This window comes from Nicotiana tabacum, chromosome 15 (assembly GCF_000715075.1).
Source record: "Nicotiana tabacum cultivar K326 chromosome 15, ASM71507v2, whole genome shotgun sequence".
NCBI lineage: Eukaryota > Viridiplantae > Streptophyta > Magnoliopsida > Solanales > Solanaceae > Nicotiana > Nicotiana tabacum.
In genome coordinates this window covers 100,997,833-101,007,989 of record NC_134094.1, presented here as the reverse complement: position 1 = coordinate 101,007,989, position 10,157 = coordinate 100,997,833, and the positions used below count along the sequence as shown (strand labels likewise).

Below are 10,157 nucleotides of genomic sequence, written 5' to 3'. Positions count from 1 at the left end.
CAAGGCCAGGGCCAATTTTTCGAGGCGGGGATTCCTCGTCTCAGCATTGATTAAGGTTCTACTAATGTAATAGATGGGGGATTGCATACCTTTATCTTCTTAGACCAGGATTGCACTCACCGCTACTTCAGATACGGCGAGGTAGACGAGAAGGCGTTCCCCCGGTTCCGCTTTGGAAAGAAACGATGGTGACGACATATAAGATTTTAATTCCTTCAGGGCTTGAACGTACTCGGAAGTCCATTGGAGGTCGATGTCTTTCTTGAGTACGCTGAAAAACTTATGGCATCTGTCAGATGATCGTGAGATAAATCTCGACAAGGCGGCGATGCAGTCGGTCAGCCTCTGAACCTGTTTTTTGCTAGTTAAGTACTCTTGTATTCCTTCTATGGCTTTGATTTGGTCGGGGTTGACCTCAATGCCCATTTGCGATACTAGGAAGCCCAAGAATTTTCCTGAGGTCATACCGAATGCACACTTTTCTGGATTCAGCTTCATTCCGTATCGTCTGAGTATATCCAAGGCTTCTTTGAGGTGGTTGATGTGATCTTCTTTCCTTTTGGACTTGACCAACATGTCGTCTATGCAGACTTCCATGGTCTTGCCGAATTGGTCTTTGAATATTTTGGTCACCAACCTTTGGTATGTCGCCTCCGCATTTTTCAGTACGAAGGGCATCACCCTATTGCAGTACATTCCTTGTTCAGTGATGAAGGTGGTCTTCTCCTGGTCCTCCTCTTCCATGAGGATCTGATTGTAGCCCGAGTAGGCATCCAAAAAGCTCAGCAGTTCATGCCCGGCCGTTGCATCAATGAGTTGGTCAGTGTGAGGTAGCGAGAATGAATCTTTAGGGCGTGCTTTGTTTAAATCCGTAAAGTCTACACACATCTGCCACTTTTCTTTCTTCTTTTTCACCATGACCACATTGGCGACCCATTGGGGGTATTTTGATTCCCTGATGGAGCCATTTTCTAAAACTTTTTCGACCTCCTCGCGGACTACATCATTTATTGCGGAATTGAACTTTCGCCTAACCTGCCTTACCGGGGGGGTAGAGGGGTAGAATAAGTCGATGTTCAAATTGTGTGTGCGGACCTCCTTCGGGATACCTGGCATGTCTGCGTGGGAAAAAGCAAACAAGTCTGTGTTAGCAGTTAAGAATTGACGGAATTTACATGGTTCTTGAAGCTTGCGGCCGACATAGGCTTTCTTGCTGTGGTCATTTTCATCAAGTTGGACGGGGTCGAGGTCTTCTACGGTTGATCCTGTGGCGTCTATTATTTCGGGATCTCTAATGAAGTCTTTTCATCACAGCTCGACCTTGACCCTATTAATTGCTATGCATCCTCTACTTTCCCCTTCATTTGTTGGGTATATGTACAATCTAGGGCGATGCGATAGCATTCTCGAGATGTGCGTTGTTCTCCTCGTATGCAAAATACTTCCCATGGGGTTGGAAATTTGATAATTTGGTACAAGCTGGAGGGGATAGCCCTCATAGCGTGTATCCAAGGTTGACCTATTACAGCGTTGTACGCCGTATCCTGGTCCATGTTGTGGAATGTGGTTTCCAGAGTGACGTCACCGGCCAGGACGAGGAGTGTGATTTCCCCGCATGTTCATTCAACTGCATTGTTAAAACTTGTTAGCATGATACAGCGCGACAATATCTTATCCTCGAGTTTCATTTGTGCAAGTACTCGAGGATGGACAATGCACGCACCGCTCCCATCGTCCACCATAATGCGTCTTACATCTGTATCTAATATTCATAAAGTGATAACAAGGGTATCATAGTGAGGGAAAACCAAACCGTGGGTATATGACTTATCGAAGATGATACTTTCTTCGAGTTCGTCGTACCGTTCATGAGTGATTGGCCATTTGAGCTTGTGGGTTGTGGCGAACTTTACAATGTTGATCAAAACGTCATCGCCGCCCCCGATGATCATTTGAATGGTGCGAGTCGGTGAGGGTGGTTTCGTCGGTCCCTGGTGTTATTTAAGTCTTCTCGCAAAGTTGGTCCTCCCTCGGTCGCTCAACAATTCTTTGAGGTGTCCTTGATGAAGCATGTTCACAACCTCATATCTTAGGGCAATGCAGTCCTCAGTTTTGTGACCTCGCTCTTGGTGGAACTCGCAGATAGCGTTAGATTTTCAAGTGCTTGGATCTGAACTCATCTTCTGTGGCCACTTTACTTTTGGTCTGAGCTTCTCCAATGCGTAGACTATTTCTGAGGGTGACAGACAAAAAATGTGAGCGGATAGTAAAGTGGGCATACCTCTCTTGTTCCGGTGAGTCCCTGTCCTTGGCCTAGATGGGCCCTCTTCGTGGCGGGATGGGGGTATGATGGCGATTCTGACATATGGATGATGCCTTTCTAGGTTGGATCGTGGAGCTGAAAGATCTCTCCTGACATCATTTCTTCGATCCTTCCTGGTTTCGGCTTGTACCGAGGTCAATCGATGGGTTGGCTCATTCAGGTCATCTTCGTCGGCACGGACCTTGACACAGTAGGCGTTGTATATTTCATACCAAGTGGTTGGAGGATATTTCATAAGCCGACTTAATAGTTTTCTGGTCGCCCTTGAGCCATTCATGTTCAACCCATTCTGGAAAGCTGCTACAACCATTCCTTCCGATACATTCGGTAAGGTCATCCTTACTCTGTTGAATCGACCGAGGAAGTCCCTCAATCCCTCTCCGGGTGATTGTTTGATGGTAAATATATCATTCACTCTTGCCTCCGCCTTTTTAACCCCAACATGGGCCGTTACGAACTTGTCGGCCATCTTTTCGAATGTTTCAATGGAGCGCGCGGGCAGCTGTGAATACCAAGTTAATGCTCGTCCGGTAAGGGTCTCGCCGAACTTTTTCAACAAGATGGAGGATATTTGTTCTTCGGCGAGATCATTGCCCTTTACCGCGGTGACATAGTGAGTTACATGATCTTCGGAGTCGGTCGTACCGTCATAAATTTTCAGATAAGGCGGCATCTTGAAGGTCTTGGGTATGGCATGCGGGGCGGCTTCATCACTGTAGGGTTGCTCAACAAACCGACCAACGTCTCTTTTTTGCAAGAGTTTTGGGGCACCCAGTATTTTGTCGACTCTTTTTTGGTGTTCTCTCATTTGATCCCGAAACATTTTGTTTTCATTTTCCTTTTCTTCCATTTTCCTGAGAATGACTGTGAGGGTGTCGTTACCTACATTATTAATATTGCGAGTGATACCTGTTACTGGAGGGGGAGAGCCATGCTACTTGGCCGTTACTGGTGCAAAGAAAGTCCTTGCATTTTCTCTAACTGCCTCCTGGGTGGGCTTGTTGAGGATGCCGATCAGCGTATTTGTCAGCCAAGCCTCGAGTAGCTTCTTCACCGCTGGTGGCGCCTCTTTCGCGGTGGACGTGGAAGCTCCTTTACCACGTGATGTTGTGATACTACCGTGAGGGAGGGGCAACCCACTTCGCCGGGGAGAGATGTTAGGTGTTATGTTTTCGCCTTTTGTTTCGGAGACCTCATTGATGGTGTTTACGAGGTTGGTAGTGAGATCGGCCACTGCCTTCATTCTTTCTTCTCCATTACCTTCCATGTCAGATCCGTGTGTATAAGGAAGTAGGAGTTTTTTTTTTTTTTTTGTGAACTGTGTCAGTTATAGATCTAGAAGAAACTAAAAACTTAACTAGATAATCTCCACATACGCTGCCAAATTGTTTGACAAAAAAATTTAGACTTTTGATTAAACTAATTAATTTTGTATGACGAAGGGCTAAACCTAGTTAATGATAATAACTTAATATCTATAATCGATTAACACAAATAACGATGGGGGAATATCAAGCAATAAATAACGATAAATGATATTAAAGTAAATAAGGAAAATGATTCACCCAATATTGAATGAGGTAGATGATTCTTCTTTTTGACAATGATGAATGATAGACAAATACTGGAATGTTGGGATCCTTCTCGGATCTAATGAAAAAATTGTGGAATAATAGACAATCGAATCTCTTTAGAAAGGTAGTGATTGTCTTTAATCTAGAGAGAAAGTCTGCTTTCCAAGAATGTTCTTATTAGAGAATATTACATATCTCTCTCCATATCTCCTTTTCTCTTTATATAGGACATTCCCTAGTCAATCCTAAAAGTACAGACACCAAGAATATTCAAAAATTAGTCGTTAGCACTGCCCTTGATACTCGACCTCGACCGTTATTGACTACTCGGCTACGAACCCCGTTATCTACTAATCAACCTCGACCATATCGCTTTTCACGATACCGCCTCATGCTAAATCCCGCCGAAGCAGATTTTGACCCATACAATACAAACCTCAACTCTTCCCTAGAGAAAAGTAGGCAAAGAGTCAAAATAACGGTGGTAAATGGGTATATCAGGAAAACCAGGTTTGGAAAAGGTGAGAGAATATTTTCGTTTACTGAAACAAATGGGATACATGTGTTTTGCTTTTTAACCCTAATATAAAACACTTCGGTTTAGTTAGTTCCAATACAAATACGATTAAGACACTTGCTGAATACCAAAAAAAAAAAAAAAAAAATTAGCACATGAACGGGGTGACTTTCGTCCTTGAGTCGTAGATTTATTTATTTATTATAGAAGCAGAAATATCAATTAATAGTGGTGAATTTTATTGATTAATCTTTCAAATTATTATTATTATTTTGTATAAATAAAGTTTGGTATTTATCCTACAAAGTTCAAACACATGACTTGAACGGATCTTAGTGTATACGTGCACGTGTGCGCATTGATATCTTCAATAATTGACACAAAGTAAAGATTTTGTGGAAGCAATCGCCAGGCCTAACTCTATGCTTCTTTTTTTCATTTTGTTAAGATAATATGGATAATAATTGTGCCAGTATCTTAAAAATATTTTGTATTCAATGTAACAACTTAATAAAAAAAAATAGCATAAAGCATTAAACTCTTGCTATGTGTGAGTTTCGAGAAGGATAAGAATACTTTATATTCTATATAAAATTGCAAGAGACAGTTTTCATAACTTGAATTCGTTACCTTTAAGTTCAACCACAATAACGACTCTCTTCACTAGAACAATTAAAAGAAAAAGTTTGGTAATTTTTCCACATAAAAATCTCATGACTCGAGCAGAAAGCTACTCAGCGTTGAAGTAAGCAACACCGCTTCGTGTTCGTGCACTCAAAAGCACTAGTTAGACTAATAAAATTAGTTATTGATTGGTGTGATCGTTCTGTAGCACAATAAGATCTAGAATTAGTTGGACGCAATATTCTTACATCTAGCAGCGGAAGCGTAAATTTCACCAAGTGAATTCATTATATATATAGAGAGATAAATTGACCTTATATATGCACTGTAATTTCCAAGCCAAGGGGTTCGGATGAGACCGCTTCCACCCTCTAGCTCCACCCATGCTTACATTAGTTTAACTTACCATTTATCGACGTAGTTTTGTTTTTCCTCAAATATGATAGACTCGAAAATAAGATAGCAATACATACATGGTTTATATGGCTGGTCAACTGTATGTTTAGTTGTGACTACTCACTTAACAAAAAAAAAAAATTTGCTAAAATCAAAGCTTTTGAAATACAAGGCATCTCTGGTTCATAAGATTTACGATAATCGTCGTGTTCTACATGCTAAATCTTCTATTATCCTGTGTTCTTTCCGAATATTTTTTATTTGTTGGAATAAAGCTTTTCTTTGCAGGGTCTAATTGGTAATAAACTTTATGAGCGATCGTCAGTAGTCCTAAAATAGTCCTCATGATAAAACTCACTTTGTGGAAAATCTTATGTTACATTAATGCTTATTTGAGTATAGACGGTATTTCTTTATTCTTCTGGACACACTAAAACAAAGCAATAGAGTGAAAATAGGTATCGCTCATGTTTTACAAAATTTGATCATCCTTGTATTGCACAATGTTAGCAGGGGTCAAAGGGAACATTCAATCACATGCAACCTGCAAGAATACACATATGAAAGGTGATATCTACTCCTACTTTTTATTTTTATTTTTCTTGACACCGCACCTAAATCAGGTCGTACGTAGTTCAAATCTACTCCTATTGATTTAAGATTTTTGCTTCGTGACCTTTCTGGTTTTGGGAAGCAATTGTTTGAGAGGTGCTTTTTCCTTGAACAAGGCACAATAGCATATCCTAATTTCTTTGTCAAAAGAAAACCTCAAAGAATCAATAAATGTTGAAAGGGAATAAAAGAGTACAACATTTAGAATTACTCTATACATGTGCTATGGAGGGAGATAATAAATATCTGGCAGAATAGTCGAGGTAAACAAAAGTTGGCAGTGGCGAAGACAAAATTTCTGCTAAGGGGGTTCAAAAAAGATAAAGAAAAAAATTTGAAAAAGACTATGGCCAATGTGAATTGAACCAGCAACCTCAAAAAAGTTTTGAACCTCCTTGACCAATGATGTATGCTTTTTGGATGTATTAAGATGATTTAAAATACAAAATATAGAGGCTTGTGTCATGACCCGACACATCATCATGCCACATAGGTGCCATTTGACATGTATTAATGCCATGTGGAAGCTTACAAAGGAGGAATGCTAGCATTTGTGAGAAGATTCTAGAGAAGTATGAACACTTCCTTAGGAAGACCCTAGATCCCTATGTATTTGCTAGGAAAGTCCTTGGAATCTTATAGGTTTGTAGAGAGTTCTAGAGAAAGCCCTTATCTTAAATATTAAGGACTTGTGTAACAATTAATATTTACATAATAACTCCTAGGAGACTAGTATATAAAAGGGGCCATTCATTTGTAATTCACCAAGCAAAATAATCAAGTTCTCTAAAATAAAAAGCCTCCTTTGGCAAATTTCTCGTCTTTCTTATCTAACATTCTCTTAGCGATCTTGAGTACTGACTTGGCGCAGCAAGATCGTGATCGAGTTGTGTAAGATCGTAAGCAAGTTGTCAAGTGCCGCCCGTGCGCTTGGTTCAAGACTAAGGACGTGACACTTGCCTTATATGTATAGTGTGATTTTTTTGGCGAAAGAGGTTCGGGTGAAACCCCTAAATTTACCCCTGCAAATTTGCCCGACCACCATATATCTTTATCGAAAAGAAAAAAGAAAGAAAGAAGAAAAGAATAAGAGTGCAATATGATAGTGGAGTTGCATTATTCTCTTCAAATTCTGCAGGTAGTGCATTCCAATTTTACTCTATGATATTAGTAATAACTAATAACAATTGATTAGAGTGGACCATTGTCAGGACTCAGGAACAATAGCTGGAGGTGTTGTCTTTTTTCCAGAAACTATGTCACTCTCCAAGATACGGATGGCAATTCTAAGGATCATATGACCAATAAAGATTTGGAGGGAGAACCTTCACTAGGACAAAAATCAATAATTGCATTGCACCAATATATAGATGTCATTTATATATAGTGTGTAGCTGTCATTAGAAGGTGGGATTGTGCCTTTTTGGTGACTTTAAATGGATCAATCTTTATCATTCATCTTGTCTTGTTACATTTTTACCTGATTACATTACCTGATTCAATCACCCCCAATGTATTCCCACAGCTAGGCTGTCAATGCTCCGAAAAAAGTTACCGACCACACTCTGGGTTTACACCAACTCGTGAATAAATATATGACATGTGCCTTTAAATACAGTATTACCACTAAATTATAATTATAAGAAATTAACATAGTTTGGTGTCAACATCGGATACATGTAAATACTAGTTGTTACCTTTGATGTCAACATAGGTTGTTTTTAATTTCTCCATATTGGCTATTTCTCAAATGCAGTCTGTGAATGATTGGTCTTATGCAAGAATTCTATCATTTGAAGCACAAGACAATGAGACATCGATTTTTTTATTTTTTTTTCATTTTGTGGGGGTGAGGTGGGGTGGGGTAAGAGATTATTTTATAAATTATTTGAACAATCAGAGAGGATACTATAGCATAGTGGTAAAGAATGATAGACATTGATGAGCACTATTGCAGTGATAAAAGGTCCTATTCCTTTATTAAGATTAGCTACTATTTTAAATAAAGACGTTATTTTCTTCTTCTTCTTCTTCTTCTTCTTCTTCTTCTTTTTTTTTCACATTTATGCTTTCAGGTTTTTTTCCATTACATGTACAGGAACAAATAAGTAGAAGAAGGATTTAAAAAAAAAAAAAGATAAGAAGGATAAATACAAGATCCTCAGAACTCTAATTGTAAAATCCTCATCCCTTCTTTCTTCCCTTCAAAGAACCTGCAAAAAGCACAAAGCCAAACCTTTTATATATACAAAAGAAATCATTTATTTTTTATAATACTAATTCAATAATTGAAACTAGCCTTTTTTTAATCTTAACTGCATTACACACCAGATTTCTCAGATGAAGCTTTCCCATTCAGAGATGTTTTCAAGAAACCAAAATGTTTCCCCAGAACAGATTTACCCTGAAATAAAAAAGGGATTGGCATTGCATATAATGGTCAATGAATAAACCATGACAAATTGACAATAGAAAAGCAAAGAAGGGAAATAGAAAAAATACCTTGGGATATGTTCCAGAGTAGCCTGCAACTTGCTCCATGTAAGTTGTAGTATCATTATAAAAACCTGTAGTATCCTGAAAATATAAGTGGCAAAGTTAAGTATTAAAGAAGAAGATTAAGTAGAACTTGCCCTTCTCATTAGGAATGGCAATTGTAAAAGAATGAGTTCTTCATATACGATGTGAGTACTGTTGAGACATATATAATATAATTAAGTCACGATAAGTATTCTTTCTATGATAATATAAGTTTTTGGACGAGATAGTAACACACATCAACACGGTAGAGTTAAGGTATTACATGCCCTCCTACATGTAATACAAGAGGTAAACGCCAGTGCCTAACCCACCGGGGCGAGACAAAGTCTTCTTAGTTTTCTGCTTTTTCGGTGATATCTACATACATGTCTCAAGGTAAATACCATCACAAGAAGGCTTTTAACATAGGATTTGAAAAAAAGGCCGCACCCCAAGAGGGTGTGATGTAGGCAACTAACACATTATTGATGGGTGATTCCATATAAGTCACACAAACACAATTTAACCGTTGCTCCAAGGCTCGACGTCTTTTGATAAGAAAAAAAAAGAAATTCAAAGTGGCACTTTTTGGTTTGTAAGACTATTGACAATTGTATGATTGAACTTGCCTTAGGGGAGCTGGAAACTGCAGAACTAGCAGTATCATCAAGACAGAGATTGTTTTGTTTTCCACTCTGCTCTTTTATTTTCTTGTTCTGCTTTGCCATTGCGTATTCAGAAACTAAAGGATAAAAAACATGTCCATTTTCTTCAGAGTAGTATTCTTTATCCTCATGGAAATTTGGTGGATCAGATGAAGCATCAGAAACCATAGACAAATCTTCTTCATCCACATATGCTGTTTTTCCCCTACCATCAATTTCATGAATATTATTTCTCCCTTTAATTCTATTGCATTTATCTGCTGAATATGAGAATTCATCAAAGTACATTGTCCAACCAGATTCACACTCATTAGTGCATTCAGAAGCTGATATGTTCATTCTTTAGACTTTCTTAGCAACAAATTCACCTAAAAAGATTTCAGCTTTGTTTCTTCAGAGTAGAGGCTCTTTTTGAAAAGAAAAGTTGGTGAAAAAGATAGAATTAAAGATTAAAATGGACTGATTCCTCTTTGTTGGTAGTCTATTTATAAGTAGGGAGAAGAGAAGAGTAAGGTATATAATACCAAACTTAGCACTGAGACTAGTACACTGGTTTGTCGTTTGCTTTATCCATTGCCTTTATTGTTTTTTCTTTAATTTTGTGAAGAATCAAAATTTGCCAGTTGGCTTACTAATGGGGTAGGGAAATAAAGAGAATAAGTCTTGGCCATTGGCAATTGATATTAGTTATACAGTGTTATGTTCAACAAAATTTTTGCAACAGCCAGCGGTGTACAAAGGAAACCGAAAAACCGTACCAAACCGATAATCCAAGTAAAAAAGAGGGAAACAACCCAAGTATAGTTCGATTTGATTTGGTTTGATGTTGGGGAACCTCCCCAAAAATTACGGATTATAAAACATAAAAAACCCCGACCATAATTGGTTTGGTTTGATTTTAATTAAAAAAAGTCAAACTACAACCA

General features: G+C 38.5%; 1 protein-coding gene across 1 annotated transcript; it reads right to left on the bottom strand.

The window, feature by feature from the left end:
- Positions 1 to 8,003: 8,003 nt before the first annotated feature.
- On the bottom strand, positions 8,004 to 9,774 carry LOC107768714 (protein SOB FIVE-LIKE 5). Its single transcript, XM_016587860.2, has 4 exons — positions 9,196 to 9,774; positions 8,549 to 8,623; positions 8,375 to 8,450; positions 8,004 to 8,259 (listed from the first exon to the last, which is right to left on the bottom strand). Exons 1-4 carry the CDS (start codon positions 9,568 to 9,570, stop codon positions 8,231 to 8,233), a joined length of 555 nt encoding a protein of 184 aa, XP_016443346.1. The 5' UTR covers positions 9,571 to 9,774; the 3' UTR covers positions 8,004 to 8,230.
- Between the last annotated feature and the right edge of the window lie 383 nt (positions 9,775 to 10,157).

What these genes read in the sequence shown, in the direction of transcription:
- LOC107768714 (XM_016587860.2), bottom strand. Translation starts at nt 9,570, where the DNA reads ATGAACATATCAGCTTCTGAATGCACTAATGAGTGTGAATCTGGTTGG. An exon ending in CAGTTTCCAGCTCCCCTAAG is followed by an intron (nt 8,624 to 9,195) that starts GCAAGTTCAATC and finishes TTATATTTTCAG; the next exon opens with GATACTACAGGTTTTTATAA. An exon ending in AGCTTCATCTGAGAAATCTG is followed by an intron (nt 8,260 to 8,374) that starts GTGTGTAATGCA and finishes TGCTTTTTGCAG; the next exon opens with GTTCTTTGAAGGGAAGAAAG.